The sequence below is a fragment of the Mastigoproctus giganteus genome, chromosome 1, assembly GCF_048544385.1.
Source record: "Mastigoproctus giganteus isolate SK-2022 chromosome 1, ASM4854438v1, whole genome shotgun sequence".
Lineage (NCBI taxonomy): Eukaryota > Metazoa > Arthropoda > Arachnida > Uropygi > Thelyphonidae > Mastigoproctus > Mastigoproctus giganteus.
Window position 1 is genome coordinate 173,446,083 of NC_143575.1, and position 19,666 is coordinate 173,465,748.

A 19,666-nucleotide genomic window follows, 5' to 3' on the forward strand; every position below is an offset into this window, starting at 1 on the left:
AGGTGTTTTTCCTTCTGCTTGGAAATTTGCTCATATCCAGCCAGTTCCTAAAAAGGGCGACAAATCCCCCCATCCAATTATCGTCCCATTGCAGTTACTTCTACTCTTTCTAAAGCAATGGAGAAATCAATTAACCGTTAACTCTTAAACTTTGTAGAAACCTTCCGTCTAATCAACGATCGCCAGTATGGATTCCGTCAGTGTAGATCCACAGGTGATATTCTGGCTTATGTTAACAATTTATGGACAAATTCAATGAAAAAGTTCTGTGAAACACAAGCAGTTGCTCTTGACATCTCAAAGGCTTTCGATCGTGTTTGGCATAAAGATCTTGTACCCAAGCTTCCATCTTATGGTTTCCCAACTCTTTTTTGTAATTGGGGATGATAGATGGCTCTTTGTCTTCTAATTTCTCTTCTAATGCTGGTTTCCCCAAGGTTCAGTTCTATCCCTCCATTCTTTTACTGTTGTATATTAATGACCTTCTTCCATCGACCGGAAATCCTATCCATAGTTTTGCTGATGACGGTACATTGCATTCCACTTTCCAGTTTGAGAAACCTCGCCCTGCTTGGCGACTCCGTAACCAGGTGGGAAGGAGCAGCAGTGCATACCACATGCTTCTTGATTAGACTGGGGTTCGAGCCCGTCACCACCAAATACAGAGGATGCGGAAAGGTCAAAGGAATGACCACCGCATATCCCGGAGCAATATGGCCTTAGTTGCTAATGCTCCTAAAAACGAAATAACAACAACAACAAACTCGCCCTGCTCAATCAGCTTCAACTTTCTTCGAATATCCGCTACCAATTCCTTAAATGCTGATCTCCAGGTAATCTCCAGTGGGGCAAAGACAACTTAGTTGATTTCAACCCTTCTAAAACTCAGTCTTGTCTTATATCTCGCAAAAAGGATTCTTCTGCTCCTATGCTTATCTTTGGTGACACTCCGATTTCTAGGCAAGACGATATATCTCTTTTGGGGATTACTCTGACTTCTAATCTCTCTTGGCACAAGCACATTACAAATATTGCTTCCTCTGCATCTAAATAACTGGGTTTTCTCTTTTGCTTTCAGCGTCACCTTTCGTCCAAACAGCTGTTCACTCTGTATAAATCGCAAATCCGTCCTATCATGGAATATTATTCCCACAACTGGGGCAGTGTCCCCCGAAGCCTCTCTCAGGCTTCTAGATTCCATTCGGAAGAGGGCAGTTAGGTTAATTAATGACTCATCTCTAACAGAGTCTCTCCACTCGCTGTCTCATAGACGTATTATTTCTTCTGCATGTCTTTTCTACAGATACTTCCATGGGCACTGTTCTTCTGAAATGGCTTCTATATTTTCCGGTCTCTCTTTAAAAACAGTCTGAACACGTGCCGCCACCAGCCAACATCCATTTACTGTCCAACTTCAAACCCACAGAACCAACTTTTCATCTTCCTCGTTTATTCATTCAACTGCCGTTTTCTGGAACAACCTTCCTTCATACGTATTTCCTGAAAACAATCTACAGAAGTTCAAGTCCAATGTCAACAAATATCTTCTTTCGTCTTCTCATCCTCCAATCCTTGCACGGTGCTAATTACTATAGGTTCTATTACCTCTCGTGTTTGGGGTTTTCATAAAAAAAAATATGCTCATCCGTTATTCTGTTTCTTTTAAAATATTTATTTGATTTTAAGAATGGAAAAAATCTGCTTGCAAACATACGTTGATCCGAACAAAGTAGCCATATTCATGGCATTTTATTTTATTAGCGGAAAATTTCCAGATGGGAGAGCGTTTTAGAATTCAAATAGTTTATTTTCGCAGTCCATATACTTATTTTTGAATCATATTTCGGCTTGAAGATCAATAATTTCAAGTTGCAATCTGGGATTGTAGTTTTCAATCATTAATTATTAATTTCGATAATTAATTAATTAATAATTAATTCAATGCAATGAAGAAGCTATATCAAAATAGATAACTGTATTTAGCGTACATATGACTGCACAGAACCACATGTACACGTGGTACAGTCGAGCTGGACGCTTACACACCAGTGGCGATCGATGCTGTTTTAGTTCACTTTCCGTGCGGGCCTTATAAAAATTATTCGCGGGCCGGAGGGCCGACACCTGGCCTAAAGGATAAAAAGAATGAGGCCAAGGAGTTTTTCATGGACGTGGATACGAATTCGAAGAAAACAAATCAGGTTGGACTCTCGTGTACTGAGTGTAGGAAAGTCTTAGATAATCCAGCTAATGTTGCTGATGAACTGAATAAGTACTTCACACAGCTCTTTATTGACAAAGACCCCTCGTTGTGAATAGAGGCTGTGAACCTGAAAAGCAGGAAATTAGCAATATTGAAATATCAGATTATTTCTTAGAAAAAAGTTTCGAAATTAAAGGGAAGTAAGTTTCCTGGAGTTGATAACATATACCCAGTAATTTTGAGGGAGGCAGCCAGAGTGTTTGTTGAAACATTCAGTTTAATTATGAGGGCATCATTGGACTCAGAAGAGATTTCTTTGGATTGAAGAGGTGTCAACGTATCGTCAATACATCAAGACACTTGAACAGTGAAGTCGGTAGCTGAAAACTGGCTAGTCTGACTTCAGTGGTAGGGAAAATTTAGAGACAATTATTAAGAGCGCAATTCAGGGACATATTCAGATATAAATGGCATTGTGAAGGACAAGCAACATTTTTAAGTGAAAATCATGTTTAACTAAACTAGTTAGCTATTTTGACACAGTTACGCATGAGCTGGATGTAATGAACAATTTCGCCATAGTTTACTTGAATTTTAGCAAACAATTTGACACAGTCCCTCATGAGAGGTTACTGTATAAGCTGGAACATGTTGGGATTACTAGAATGATTCTAAGATGGATTGCAGTGCAAAGCAGAAGGCAGAGTATTGTGATCAATGGATATTCTTTAGATTGGTGAACGTCAAAATTGGGGCACTCCAAGGATCGGTTCTTCGAACACTGTTGCTTCTGATTTTCATAAACGACATAGAATAAGTGATTGAGGACTTGATGTCAAAATTTGCAGACGATGTAAAGATTAGGAGAGTCGTTAATGATCACTGCCAGTCAGTACTCCTTCAGGATGATTTGAATGGTGAAAAACGTGGTAGCTGTTTTAATGCAGAAAAATGCACTGTCTTAACACTGGAATATGAACCCCAAAATAACTTATACACTTGGTGGGGGTGAATTTAAAAAAAAGTAGAGGAAGAAAGGAATCTGAAAGTTATAATACGGCAAATATGAAGTTCTCTGAGTAGTGTAAACATGCGGCTAGGAAAGTCCATGGTATCCTGTTAATAATTTACCGAACAATAGCCTCTAGAGATAGGGTCATAATCACGCTGTATATTGTATGAATACACTTGGAATACTGTGTGAAGGTATGGAAAACTCATCTAAAAAAAAAGACATTGAACTTCTTTAAATGGTCCAAAGAAGGGTAACTCACCTAGTGAGATCGGCAAAAAAGGAGACAGTACAAGGAAAGACTTCGATTATGTAGGCTACAGAGCATGGGAAACATGCACAATAAAGAGACCTGGTTGAGATTTATAAGGCTCTGAGACTTAGTAAAATCAATCACGGAGAATTTTCACTGCTACAAAGAATTCCTGATCTAGGGGCCATAGATTCAAATTACAGGGGAAGAGGCAAGAGGTTTAGACCATATTGTAGTAAGTTTTCTTTTACCAGCGAGTTGCTGATTACTGCAAAAAGTTTACTCCGCAGTTAGTTGAGGCTGCCTGTTTGAAGAAGTTCAAAGGTCAAATGGATAGGTACCAATATGAAGAGGGATTTGGTTTTGGTTTTGGTTTTATTGGCGCATTAGCTACTAAGGCTATAATGCGCCAAGACCAAATGAAGAGGGAAGCACATAATTTATATTTTCTTATCTGCTTAGTATTTTTCTTTTTGTTAGTGCGGCCAAAGCCTGTGGGCTTCATTGCATTATATGACTAATACTAAAAGTTTAACGCCCCCCCTTTTTTTAAATAAAAACGAAGTTTCTTTGGACTTGCCTGCATTGCTCTTTTTCCTTGGGTAGTGCAAAGTTATTTTTAGTAAAAGATATCGCTGTCATTTCGTCGGTATTTTCATATATTATACAGAATCATGGGTCTTTTAATTAAACTCTTTCCGTTTCCTTTTTTTTTGATACTTATTGAACCGCAGATTTAGACAAAGTTAGGTGAGTGGGGTGCGTGTCAATGTCATACTACAAAGAAATTCATTTATTACAGTTCTTTACTGTCACAAGCTAACCAGGCATCAATATACATTGTTCGACAATTAATCTTCAGAACTGAGTCTATTAAAAAAAAAACCAGATGTGCTATATTTGGGCAAGATCAATAGGTGGCGCAGATGGCTCTCCCTCAGAGATCTCTCATATTTGGAATTGTCTTATGCAAGAAAAGAGTGAATCTTTCTTTTCTTGCATAAGAGAGAGAGAATAATAAGAATAAAAACGTTTTAATATTTTCAATGATCACCTTTAGAAACTATTCACTCTTAGAGCTGTTGTTTTTTTAAAAAATGCATTTGAACTGACTGCCACCAAATCTTTTGTCACATTTCTTTTAATGTGACTCCACATGGTCAAATCTTTTCACGATTTATTTGACTTCGGGGAACAAGAACTAATCGGAGAGGTGGATAAATCAAGTGAATAAAGGGTGTAGATCAAGTGAATAATAAGTTAAGCTCGTTTTTTGCGAGCTAACCAAATAGGTTTTTGCAAGCTTTGCAAAAACCTGTTTGGTTTAATTTAATAATTCAAAAATATCAGCACTTTTAATCGAACGATCCAAAACTTATTTATAATACTCGACTGGACTATTGCTTGATTCCCAAAATAAAATCCACGCCGAAAACCCAACTTGACAGTGCAGACTGTAGAGGACGTTTAAAGAAACGTAGCGAAGTAGTTGGTAGTGGTCCGTTCAAATCATTTTAAAATGTTTTCAACAGGTCTACGAGTGATCTTACACGTAGGTGCTCAAGGTGATTGATTACCTTGAAAAACATTTAAAGGTTTTTTGATTCTAGCGTTTGGTTTTCTTTAAATGGATTCAATCCCGGAACTTAACTGTATTGGTTTATTTTTAATTTTCGATCTACTAGTTTGCCATCCCACTTGCACCTGTTTCATTTATTTTTATTTAAATTATAAATGTATACATACTGTTTAAAACTTAGGAAATATAGTTGCAGCAGACTTTCTCCAAGAAAATTATTTCTCTTAATTCTGCTATAGAAACCTGCTTGCATTAAGCACATGCAGCTGATCGTATAAACTAGGTTATCGCTCAATTTAACTCTTTATTAACATTGTGATTTTTCTAAGGAAGATGGTAGAAGCATTAAAGAAAAGAAAGAATGCAAGAAACTTTACGCGAAGAATCTTGAAAACTTGTAGGCAAAGGAAGAAACAAATACAGTATAAAGTGACATCTCTAGTTTATGCTGCAGCAATTTCTTTGCCCAGGAACTTCAGAAGAATAATAGAAATAACAAGATAAATTGATACAGATATTTGGATCACAAGCGGGCACAATTCGGTTTGTAAATTCTCAGAATAGAAACTCATTTTTATATACGATGTTTTTATATTAACTTCAGTAAGATTAAATAAAAGGGGGAAAGTGCTTTCTCGCTTTACCAGCAATCGTTCTTTAACATCATGCGATTCAGGTACAAAAACGATTTTCAAGCACCTCAAAGTCCTATTTAAAGAACCCTCTTGAAAGAAACTTTATTCTTCTTCTTCCAATCATCTCAGATGTTCAGAAAATTCCAAAAGCCAAAATTCTGAGTGAACGTCAACAAAGACTGAAGCAAATCTCATATAAAGTGGAACGTAAAGTTCTTTGTGAAATGATCTCGTGTATAAAATCTTGTTATTGCCATCTTCTTTGTAGTCAAGCAAACGGGTGATCTTGTTTAGTCAAAACGAACAACGCTAGCGGTAACAGTTTTGCCAATCAAATTTATAAAAGGTTCAAGTCGCCAAAGGAATGTATAGTGCATCTTTTGGAGAAAGGCAACTCAAACTGCTTTTACAGAGTAAACTTTGAGTACTCTGAAATCGAGAGAACCTACACAGAAGCGTAGATAATTTTTCGTAATACGTATACTTCACTCCGGGGAGGGGATGTTGTAAATACATTCAAGCATTAGAATATAAATATATATTGGAAAGAAATGATATGATTGCAATGTCTTCGCAGTTTAAAATATTTAAGAGTGCATTCGTTTCCATATGAGTTCGTGATTTAATGACAGTTAAGCCTATTTATAAAATAGGTCATCGTGCGTACAGGGTGGGCCATAAGTAAGGAAACTATTTTGAATAAATGCCGATGTAATTATGTATGTTATTTAAAAAGTAGTTTGTCATCTTATTGTTTCAGAATAATTTGAACATAGAAAAAGAACATAAGTTATAATGAAGGAGGGGATTCGAATTGCAAAATATAAAAGTACTCCACATATTGCGCGCCAGTTCAAAAGGTTTTTTTGGACATAAACTACCCACAATAAAGAATATAAAGCAAATTGCGATAACGTTTGGTGACCTGGGAACAGTCCACAATCTACCAAAACCTGGTAGACCTTGTATCCTAAGATATTTTTCAATTTGGAATTTATAAGAGAGAATATCCAAAGAATTTCGAAAAAATCTCTCAGTGAAAGAGAGTTTCACTGAGATTTTTTTGCTACAAAATTTGAATGAGAACGACAAAACAGAAGATGGAAATTTGCCGAACGGATTCCGGCCATGAACGTCACAAACCCAAACATCGTTGCAATGTTTTGTTGGCTGATGAAGCCACATTTAAACTAAATGGAATTGTCAAAAATAAACAGACTTCATTTTACATAAACGAAGTGTGTTTATTATTCTCTTATCAACCATTATTTAACAAGAATTTAAAAACTTCCGGCTTGACAGTCTGGCCTGGAATTTGGAAGTGTACTTGGACGTTTTTCTTTGAGGGAACCGTGATAGGAGAAAGTTACCAATGGTAAAAGCCAAAACATTCCATTCATGCAGTTCAAATTCAATTTTCAGCACTGCTTTTTTATACAGGATGGAGCACGAACTAACAATGCAAAATTTGTTCGCGAATTCTTGGAAAAAAAAGTTCTCATGTCGATGGATCTGAAGGCGGGGTTCCATTGAATAGCTACCGTGCTCCCTCAGATTTAACATCCTGTGATTAATTTTTGTGGGGATACTTAAAGGATAAAATATTGACTGCTGGAGCTTCAGCGGTCAATTCGCAGCAAAGTAATTGTATAGATTTTACGTAAAAATGTTCTCATTATTTTAATAAAATTTTAATCCTGGTTGTCATGTTTAAAACTAGGTATACAATTTTATTAGAATAATGATAAAAAGATTATTGGATCGATTATATAAATAGCGGAGTTTATTAACAAACATTTGAATTTATCAATTACAGAACTGGTGTTCCAGTAATCTCAAAACTGACAGTTAAAAAATGACAAACTTTTGATATTCCAAGACCGATTACAAATGAAAAAAAATTGGTATTCTAAAGGAAGTCATTTGGAAATTCACCTTGAAGCGTGTTAGGGTCAAACCTACACCTAAATTAATCTGGTCCCTCATTTCGGTGAATGATTAAAATAACAATTTAATTCACAAACAGTTTCGAGTCCAACTGTTTGCCGAACGAAGCGGTTTTCAAATAAAACAGATAATATTCCTAACTCTAAAAGATAGCTATATGATGAAACTGTTTGAAAAACTCCGAGAAGATAATAAATATTCGTGGATCTATGATATTGTCATCGGAAGTCGCTAGACTTCTGCTAAACTACAGAATTTGTTTCCCAGTACAGTTATCAAAAAGATAATCTATTTTTGCACAGCTAGAACTGCAGATGCTAAAAAAATTATGGATGAGTTTTCAAACATTAATCGAATCCTATGTACTAAAGTTTGCCAAAAATATATATAAAAGATACATAAGATAATCAAAAGGAAACTAATCTTTCAAACTGAATTGGATTCGGGTTTATAAGTATTTTTGTTTTTAATTCAAGAAGCCGTTGCATTTTTTTAGCGTTTTATTTTAATAAAATAATAACTTTATTCTCTAGCTCTATAATAACGATATCCTTGGCTCTCACTGGAATACTTAGAATTGTAAGGTAGACAAAGCAAAATTTATTAGAATAAGACTTTGAGCCTTCTCTAGTGATATTAGTTTATTCGAAGGATGGTTTGATAACTTATTTTAGCAAACGGATCTACTTTCTTCTTCAAATATTACCGCTGAAGTACTTTCTCGCATAATCAATATCTGCATGAAATTCATTTTGGACTGAAGTTTCATATGAAGATATGTGCAATAACCCAGAATTACTTTCGAGAAGTAAATATCCATCGTACAATTTCAAACGTTGTAAACTCGTAACCATAGTAATGGCCTCCTACACAATTGAAAAATAACGCATTTTTCTCGCCTGAAAATGGAATTCTGTTCCTGTAAATTCCAAAAAGCCAGATATTGTTTTTTTAAATAAATTCTTATAATTGAAGTTCGCTATCTGAAACGAAATGTAATATTCTTGGACTACAATTTAAGACATTGTGAAAATGGTTAGAAATTCATTATAATAAATGGGATTAGAAACAGATGCGTGGCAGAAAGTGGCCAAAGGTTACTGCTGGCATGACTAAGAATAGCTGCATATACAAAATCAAAACTGCGCTATTCTCTCTCTCGAGGAAGATGAGAGTTTCTAGTTTTGTTGTAATTTAAAATGGCCTCCTTTGCAATCAGGATTAAAGATAATAAAAATATCGCTTTCGTGAATAAAATTGAAATTTATGCCAATCGGAATCAAATTGCAGACTACCAAGTAAAATTTTAGTAAAGTACCTGAAAATAAAGGGCCATTTTCGCAAATGACTTAACAAATCTGAGAAATCTCAATTAATCTTAATATGTTGATTATTTTACTTAAGACGAATTAAAAAAAAAGTGACCGTCTTAAAACACAAAACATGATTTGTGTTTTACTTGAATAAAGTATGCTATGAAGAATTCCAATGTACACGCGAAGTACACAAAATGAGTGTTATATTCAAGAGGATTGAAATATTTTGTTTATTATAATCATCTCTATCAACTGTGCCCAAATCAGTACGCGTCCCATAGGCTTTCCATCTTCGGCCATCATGCTGCTTGCAGGAATGTTTCGGGTTCATTCGCAGTTACTCTTTCGGGTGGATTCAAATCTGAATTAGAAACCCTGTTATCATATTGTTCGTCTTACAGTCTGCATCAGCGTCACATTTAGAGAATTTTTCCTGATGCTATGAGGAGTCAGTGTATTATGTCTGTAAATTCGTATATTCTGTCAGTTTGCTTGTTTCTCGGGTGAAAATCATGCAGGTCTTCAAGACAAGTTAATTCGGTTAAGGTGAAGAAAAATCCCTAAACGGTGGGCCATCAAGAAAGGATTCGAGCCCAGATTTTTTCACACGGTATAGAAAGACAGTTATTATAATCACTGTGCTAACGGCTCTGGAATACGAACTCATTGCGATATAATAGCAGTTATCTAGCCAAGTCTCCACTCCTACATGAGATCTATTAAAATGGATTGAGATTAATATTTAAATAAAATATTATATTTAAGAGGAGGGGGGGTTTACGATATAATATCTTTCGAAGTCAGATCTTTCTACAGCCATACATTTTTTCAAACGTTTCTGCTACTGCTTGAAGCACTTCTGGAAAACGATTTTTGGAATAAATAAAAACTGCTCTGTCGAGTTTGGTTTATTGTCTTCATGAAATCTTTCTTTCCTTTCCTTTAAGGTTTCATTTATGCGGGGAACGAGAAAAGATATTCCAAGTCGAGTCATGTCAAACGGAAGATGTGACACTTCTGGAATACTTATTTTAAAACTTCATTCACAATAGGGACTGAATCCCATCAGCTGAATGAAATCAAGAGACAACCACATGCTAACCACCAAATGATACGTAATAAAGAATACGGTTCAAATAATGCGGTGAAATACAATGTTTAGTCGTTTTAGCCCACTTGTGTAGCATGCGCGAAGTCTCAACACAAGATGTGATGAGATGCCTTGCATTTCCGAATCGTTGGTGCCAACTAATGGTATGAGCCTAAAGTAACTTAAAGACACTCTGCCATCTCTGTTGTTGTAGTTGATGATAATAAATCATCTACTAGAGCAACCCCATTTTTTTTTTTTTTTTTTTTGGTCTGGAAACATGACGGATCGGATCCTCTCCCACCAAGCACCATCACTCTAGAGGGTTCTTTTAACACTACTAACAATCGAGGGTCAATCTAACCTAAGAAACCGTTTTAAAATCTTCTCCTGCTTGCATTGACATTTTCAACTACTCTTTAAAGTAGTTAAATCAATTGCCGATTCGCGATTTTCAGAACACTAGCATCTTGATAACCACAAGAGGCCTAAGAGCAACGTAACGAGTTCTACCTATCCAGATGTGTGAAAACCTTGGAGATCTCTTCAGCAATCCCAGTCGTTTGTATAGTCTCTATTGATACCTTTAGTCGAAAATTACTGGGCTTTATATACTAATATTTAAATTTTTATATCTGAGTTTTAATTTTGTTCCAAAAACGTTTTTGAAAAATATTATTCTATTGTAAAGTTTTTTCTACTTTCTGACGATCTATAATTCAAACATTAGCGTCGAATTCATCAGGTATATTGAGGGATATCCCCATTTACCAATGGGATAAGCACGCTCACATAAAAAAAAATCTACATATCAAAAGAAACATTACTTGCCTTCCCCGGAGGTTAATAATTTTCTCCCCGGGAGGTTTACAAATCCCCCTCGGTGAGTCAGCTTCGGATTCAACACTGCAATAAATACAATTCATTAATATTACTGTCAGCTCATTATCATTGATAATAAGTGCAGCTTAATACTTTGAACACTACAGGGAAGAAAGTTATGATTCATTATTTACAAGGGAATTTGTAGAACACTTATTAATTATCTAACGTTCATCCTTAATGTTGGTATTTGTGTCTCAAATGAACTTTTCCATAAAAATAAATCGTCCCATTCCAATTTATAAATCCCCGCTGTTTTCAATGATTTCGAAAAACACGCATTTGAATATCTAACTGCTAGAAATGAAAGGTAGAATCTTCAAATGCAAGTTTTTCAGAACTAGAGCAGTGGATAAAAATCTTTCAAGTCTTTTAGTAGTGAATCAGCCCATGTACAATACAGTATACTATTTATTTCTACTTTTTTTTCTCCACAATTTTACGAGCAATCTTTTCTGTATATTCAAATAGCAAAAAATGCTGAAAAGATTGAAGATGCCTTTTACAAAATGGTACCTTCAACATGCCTCCAAACATTCACATTTGTTAACGATATAATTTATTAAACATCTTAATAATTAACAGTCGAATAATTTGTTAAACACCTCAATAAATTCCAATAATTGTTCAATTTAAGATCACTGGCCAAAATATTAAATACTTATCTTTCTTATAACCATTTTAGAGAGCATCAAAATATATTTAAAATGCGTTTGAGTAGCCAGTAAACCTTGAAATTTCGTGCGACTTTTCTAAAATCCTGTTCATATATAAATATCTATTTAAATAAAAAAAATGCGTAATATATACGACAGATTAAAATTGTTAAAGAAAGTAGAAAGAACTTACATGTAGCATCGATTAAGTCTACAGGCCGGTGCTGCTTCGTATGGAAGAGCGCTGAAATCGGGAGGAAACCAACACTGACAACAGGAAAAGTCAGCTGCCGCCTGTCTAAGGTCTCTATGCAACACCAGAAGAAGGGTAGGATTAACAAAGGCATGGACAAAAGCCACGTGAAGCGTTATCTCGTAGGTAAAAGAGGGACTTGCCACTCCCGGTTGGATGAGGATGACTACAAAAAGAGGTCCCCAAAAGAGTATGTAGGCTACCAGGATGATCACAAACATCTTCACTCGACGAATTCCTTCTTGTTCCAGACGATGAATGTAGCTCTGAATATGCTGCGATTCACACAGCTCCCGGTCGGATCGCACCGATATCATGGTGGTTACCAACCCAGCAATACGAAGCGCTTCCAAGTTGGATCGTGTCAAGTCCTTGTACAGCTTCCGGAGGTGGACTCCGGTCAGCACAACACATAGGACATTCACGGTCACCCAGAGAACGTTGAGAACGTAGTGCCGTACTGGGCCGTATACCATCGGGCAAGCATCGACTTGACCCGCCCCATCTCGTGACGTTGACAGAGCGCCACTGAGAAATGTTGGTCCGAGGTTTATCGTGAAACTAGCAAACCAAATAATAAATAATCCAAAAACGATACACTGAGGACTGTCTAGGACTGCATGATTGTTGTCGGAAGACCCCGTCCATAGTCCCTCAGAGCCGGTGATTGAAGCTTGTTCTTGATCTGGGAGCAAAGGAGCGTCGTTGATGACGGACGTTAGGACGTTGACGGTGGATACAGTGACTAACAGAAGGAAAGCAGTCTCGACAATAGAGCACCGGGGCAAACGCTGGCACACCAAAACACTGACACCTAGTGGCACGAGCAGACTTGCTCGAGCACAGTCCACTAGACCTTGATGAAATAGTAATCCTTGAGACCATCTAGGAAGAAATAAACAAATAAACATAATAAACGTATTGGGCTAATAACTATTGGAAGACATTAATTATAGATTAATAAGAAATAAATGTAATTCGATATAAAATGATTACTAATTACGAAATTGATCTTATAGAATTGGTAAATATAAGTCACTTGGAGCGGGGCTGTTGGGATTAGCGCAAAGGGATCTCGGGTGAAAAGGCATCGATATCCTCAGCCTATAAATTTCTTGTCTTTTTGTTTGCTCTACACATCCATCTGAGAACAACTAACTCAACTCCAGTTCTAATAGCTTTTCTACTGATGGAATTCGAATCTAGACCTATCCAAACGGATCAGGCACTGATTTAGGTTAGCATCATTCTAGAATAAATGCTATTCGAGTACAAGTAGTACTCAGAAATGCTGCTCAGCCATTTATATATTGCTACTCGTAATCATTATTACTGAAATCACTTTCTGATAATTCTAAACAATCTAAAAGCCTGTGCCTTTTTTCAAATATGCACAATTGCATGCAGAAATAATTTAGATTCCATAGGATTGCCGCCTCTTCGGGTTTCGTCTGAAACCCGAAGGGATGCAACCGTATTAGGCTGCTATAAACCTGGAAATCTTCAAGTTTATAGCAGCTTAATCTCCTTATAATTGAAACCCTGTGAATTATTGTTTAAACTGTAAGAAAGGATAAGTATGACGAAAAATATTGTGGATGTTCTAAAGATTAGTTTATTTTCCTCCCGAAGGGTGGTGGGATGAATCTCGGGATCAAATTAAATTGGTGTTCCTAGATTCCATGACTTTTGTCATCTTCTGGAATTTCACAAATTATCACCTCGATTGTCTTTTCTCGAAAGCAACTAAGGGTATGGGGCGACAGTATTACAATCTGTCTGTTATTAGGTGAGCATTTAACTTTAAAGGAGTCAGTCACGTGAAAAAATGCATCGTCTTCTGGTTGAAATAAACGAATATATGGAACTGGAAAGGAAGAACAGTGAAAACAAGAGAGATAATATGGTGGACCTTCATAGAAGCCGGTTGGATACACGGGGAGATTCGTAAGTAAGCCAACTGTTTTGAATAATTGCTCATTTAAATATGTTTAAGTTATTTAGAAAAAAGTCAAACTTTTTTATTGTCTTAGAATAATTTGAAGATAGGAAAAATACCGATTCTCAACAACAAAGGAGACTATTAAAATCGTAAGGTGGCATGCAAAGTACAAAAACGGTACGGAAGATGCACACCAGTTCAAGATGTTTTTTTTTTGAAAATGAACAACCCATAATAAAAACCATAAAGCGAATTGTGAAGAGGTTTGAAGAAATGGAAGAGTACACAATCCGTAAAAACTAGTTCACTTTGTTTCTCAAAGACATCTGCCAATTTGGACTTGAGAATTATCGAAAGAAGTCTGAAAAAAATCTCAACGCAAGAGAAAAATACCTAAAACAAGCTCAAACAGAATCATAAAGAAAATTAAGTACAAGGTTTATCATCCCATGTCGCTATAAAGTTTGAATAAGAAGGATCCAGACAGATGATTGGAATTTTCCCAACGAATTTTGACCATAAGTGCTACAAATACAGATATCGTATACGATGTTCTGTGGACAGGTGAGGCCAAACTTAAACTAAATGAAACTATTCATCTCCATAACTGTGTTTATTGCTCTCTTAACAACCTCCGTTTGTTCTATAAAAATTATTTAAACGCTGCTTGGGGCTGGAATTTGAAGATGAGGTGTAGTCAGACCTATTTTCTTTGAGGGAATCGCCATAGTAGAAAGATATCTGAGAGTGCTAAAAGACAAAATCATTCCATTAATTTAGTCCAAAATAAATTTTCAGCTTTTGATCTTTTATGGAGGATGGAGCAGCAGCTCGCTACTGAAAAATTGTCAGGGAATTCTTACATGGAAAGTTCACAGTTCGAACGGCGGGGTTCCATTGAATGGTCACCACGCTTACCGTACTTAACACTCCATGATTAGTTTTCGTGGGGATTCTTAAAGGATAGGGTATTTAGTGATAAGTAGGGGTCTCTGCTGGAGCTTTAACAGTCAATACAGAACTTTAAAATATTTCTGAGGAATTCTCTTGCTGTATCTGGTCATATTGAACAGATGTAAATTTCTTCTTTGTTTTTTAAAGTGTGTGTACCCTTTTATTCTGCCCGCATTAATTAAATATATATTTAAAATAGCGTTGTTATTATAGTCAAACATGTTTCTTTGCCAATTGACCACACTATATATACCCTCGTGAATACCAGAGTTGGTAGAATCACCGTCCTCCCAAAACTTGGAAAAGACCCGAGTTGGAACCCTGTCGATGACATGTGGAATTTTTATGAGCCTTTTTCACAACGTGGCTAAGTTAGTCGGTCTCAGGCGAGGGTAGCATGGTTTGTCACTCGGAATTTCCAGTTTTTCGTCCAGCAAACAGAAAATCGACCACAGAATACACGCAATTTACAGACAGTATACACGGAGCAATATGGCTTTAGTTGCTGATGCTCGTAAAACCCTACAACAACACTATATATGTTACTGTAAAAACAACATTGGATAATGAACTGAAAGATAGTTAAGTTTAGAGCAGAGCTAAGAGAACGAGCTGTTCGTTACTCTGATCTTGCACACCGTAATTACTATTTATTCCCTTAATGAATAAATGTATTAAGGTTCCAGGCTTCTACTGAATTATTTTGTCACTGTGTCGGAAATGTCAGTTTGCAGATAGTTAGAGAATGAAATATTCAAGTCGCTGTGACGATGCAAAAGCAGTATTTATTAAGTGAGTTCTTTATTTCTCCTGCGTGCTTGAATTTAGCCAAATTATAATTTCCACTACTGAAGATGCCCTTTTCATATCTATGCATCAACAGCGCCTCTCTTATGGCAATTTTGTAAGCTCTTATTGAAGCGTACACTGTTTGTCATTGTGCCTATAGTAATAAATCCTTCTATTTTTAACAGGAGTTTGTTCATTAACTAAGCCTTTTTAAACTAGATTATTTTTAAATTTGCATTAAAATAAAATCTAGCTTTATATATTCATTAAAAGGCATCAATATTTTAACTGTATTTTCAAATGGTAACGAAATGCGAGTGACTTTATCCATCGAACTTAGGCATCCTACAGTTGTTAATCCTTGTTCATTGCTGAAATATTCGATGAACACTAATAACCGTGCGTCAACACACACCACTCTTTCTCTCTCTCCAAATTATTCGGTTGAAATAATGAGTGGTTAAGGTCCACATTAAAATTCGTTATAAGGATTTAAGACAAATCCACTGGAAATCCAGCGGACTCCTTTCTTATCATTAACACGATAAACCTGCAATGCCCTAAAGCTACTTCGGTCCCTCGAATTACATGAGATCATTCCTCATTACACCGAATTACCATTACTTGTTATAATTCACCACACGTAATGGTTATTCTGAATAATGTATATATTGAATGCATGACGCTTAACCTTCGATTACAAAATTAAGTAGAGTTCAAATAAAGCCAAGAGCACACGGGCGACAATGTCGCCCGTGTGCTCATTCATTCATTACGTTTGTCACAGATTTAATTATGACCACTGACATTTGTACACTGACAGAAATATCACTAATGACTGTTAATTGTTTATGCAGTTCCCCAGAGGTGATAGAGCAGTGCATTGTGTCCACTTCCTAATAAAGGAACAAGCTATTCCATACTCATTAAAAACATTGATCCAGAGATTGCGTGAAATCAGCAGGAAAGTTAGTAAAACTAGCTAAAGATGGCGCTAATATTTCATTCTCCATTTGGTGATGGACTGCACTATAAAATTAACATAATTTGCATTCTCAATGATCAAAGAAGTCTCCCCTCCCTCCTGGCTACAGGTTTACACTGTAGGATGTAAGGAAGTCCATTTGGAGGTCACTTGTAGCTTTTCAGGTTAATATCAAAAAGCGCTGAATATTTCATTTGTAGATTTATGTTTAATTATCCATCCCGAAGTGCAACATTAACTACCTAACTAGGTCAGTTCAAATATTTCCTCAAAGGAGATATTACAAAGAAACGCGCATGCAACAGTGAACAGCTAATGCGTGAGTTAATACGGAATAATTTTTCTTAGAAACAAGGCAATCGATGATTTAATCTGTGCTAATGAAAAGCTGGATGGGGATTCAGCAGAACAACTGTTTAAATAGACGTTCAACCGAAACTAAATGGATTTTTTTTTATCTGGATAAACAACAGAGCTTAATTGTGAAAATATGATAATTAAATTTGATTACACTAAGCCTTTATTGATTTTCTGTTTAAGTAGCAATAAAAGAAGAAACATCGTACCACAATTAAATTCACCCTAACTGTTATCGTGAGTGTTCTATTTTCGTTCCGTTAACGCCCACATAATGTGTATTGTGACTATGAGATTTTTAGATAACTACAGAGGGTGGATAACTGCGTAGAACATCTTTCAAATGATGAAATACAGCATACGTTCGGAGAGCAAGTTACAGTTACACATTTTTGGCTGATGCCTCTTTTAATTAATAGTATGATCGTGAAAAGGAACCGTTACAAAAAGATAAACAAAGGGCTGAAGTAAAAGAAAGAAGGCTAAAAGGAAATCTCACTACATGCACTGGGTGGTCACTTTATTAAGCCCATCTACTTAACAAAAAGGAGGTTCCTTCCCTCGCCCCGAGCTTTCAAAACAGCCTGGATTCTTTGCAGCATGGACTCAACAAGATGTCGAAGTGTGTAAAGCTGGTCCATGTTTACTCAATTACTTCCCATAGTTGTTGCAAATAACAAGGCAATCGATAATTTAATCTGTGCTAATGTGTTCATCTGCTAATGAGTTGTTCCTATTGGAACAACTCATTAGCAGATGAACACGCTGTAGTCTTCCATCTGCGAAGGAAATACCCTGTTCGGAAACAATTTCAAGGTAACCTGTGCCATGCAAATCTTGCTCCACTGGTATCCAGTATTCCAGTATGCACCACGAAAACAATCCTTACACCATTACGCCTCCATTACCACCCTGCACTATTGACAAATGGTAATATGGATCCATGGACTCCATTTCATGAAAAGAGTAAGTGTACCTAATAAACTGGACATCATACATGCACCTCCACAAAGAATATATAAAAAATCTAACTTATTTTTTTCCGCTTTGACCTTCATTCTGGCTCAGTGTAAGTGCCATGGAATTCCTCCTCTATCTTCCCTTCTCCATCCTCGCCTCCAAGCAGAGGAGATATTGTCATAAATCCCGGCACTAACTAAAAGGGTTTGGGAATGTAATTTATTATGTCAATCCAAGTGACACGCAGATCGTACACTTTTTTTTCTTGTGAAAAAAAGAAAAAAAAAGTGTCACTTGGAAAAAAAAAAACCCGGAATTCATCACGGAAGAAATCTTACTCCCTCCGTCCAAGAGTGGTTAACTTAGCTCCGATTAAATATATATCTTGAGCGAAATGATATTCAACTACAGGCCCATCCAAAAACAGATCAGTTTGAATTACTCATAAAAAAAAGATAGTTATAAAAGTAGCCGAAACAAGGCCGCATGTCTCCAGCGCGCTAACCTTAGATGATTCAAGTGTTATGCAGAATGTACCACATCACTCAAATCATCTGTATTTTTTTGTCAGTCAATTATGCGATTTGTATATACAGGGTGTTTCAGTTAAACGTTTCAGAACTTCTAAGAGAGGTAGGGTACATCCTAACAACTCGAAATCATATAGCAATGTGGGGTCGGAAATGCTTTCCTGAAGCGGTATTGTACACAGAAGTCGTCGTGCGACGTCGTGCAGCACAGATTCGATTTTCGGTCAATGTATGGGCCGGTATTATGGGAGATCACCTCATCGGACCTTACCTGTTACCGTGTCGTCTAACCGGACCTATCTACTTGATCTTTCTGCAGCAAGTATTGCCACAACTTTTGAGAGATGAACAGATTTCTGCATCGACGCAACAGACAATGTGGTTCCAACACGATGGAGCCCCTGCCCATTATAGCGGAGATGTTCGTAACTACCTGGATGTCACATTTGGTCAACAGTGGATCGGACGTGGTCACCCGACCTATCATGTCTTGATTTTTATTTCTGGGGTCGCTAGTTTATGACACCCCTGTTGACAATGCTGAGGAGCTGGTTGCAAGAATCGCAGTAGCTGCCGAAGAAATTCGAAATTCGCCTGGAGTATTCCAGAATGTTCGGATGTCCATGCGTCGGAGATGTGAGGCGTGCATTGTAGCCCGTGGAAGAAACTTCGAACACTTACTTTAATCCATGTACCTTTTGCTTCTTTTCATGTATTATTAAAACGATTTCTCACTTACGGTCTCTTTTCTTTATGGTGCTTCTGTGTACAACACCGCTTCAGGAAAGCATTTCCGACCCCACATTGCTATATGATTTCGAGTTATCAGGATGTACCCTACCCCTCTTAGAAGTTCTGAAACGTTTAACTGAAACACCCTGTATATATATATATATCTTTAATATTTTGAATACTAAGTGCACGAGGCATAATATGTTATGGGTTAAATCAACTATATAATGTCAGCGTCTGGGTGGTGGTGCCCACTGAGAATAAATAACAGTAGTCTCCTCTACTAGAGAAGCTTTATTTATTCGAAGTAGTGCAATACCTGGTATCTCGTTGTGAAGGTAGCCACAATATGAGATAAAATCAAACGATGCCGTTACACTACGTACGTAGTTTAATTTATGGGTAAACTATGGTGTATTTACACCGATATTATATATACTGAATGATCACTAAATTATGACCACCTACCTAATACTTCGTAGGTACTGATTTTGCCCTCAGTACAGCAGCCATCGGACGTGACGTTGATTCAACAAGATGTCGGAAGCGTTCGGGAAGTATGGCCAACCAAGCTGTGTGTAATGCGGTCAG

General features: G+C 36.7%; 1 protein-coding gene across 3 annotated transcripts in view; it reads right to left on the reverse strand.

Annotated features, from left to right (window-relative positions):
* Positions 1-19,666, reverse strand: part of LOC150091271 (uncharacterized) — a 100,456-nt gene that overhangs the window by 69,229 nt on the left and 11,561 nt on the right. For all 3 annotated transcript variants that reach the window (XR_016547540.1, XM_090383034.1, XM_090383029.1), the window contains exon 2: positions 11,767-12,711. Coding sequence is in view for 2 of the 3 variants with exons in the window: in XM_090383034.1 (XP_090239160.1) it covers positions 11,767-12,711 (945 nt within the window). In the remaining variant the exon portion in view is untranslated. The remainder of the gene's footprint in view (positions 1-11,766; positions 12,712-19,666) is intronic.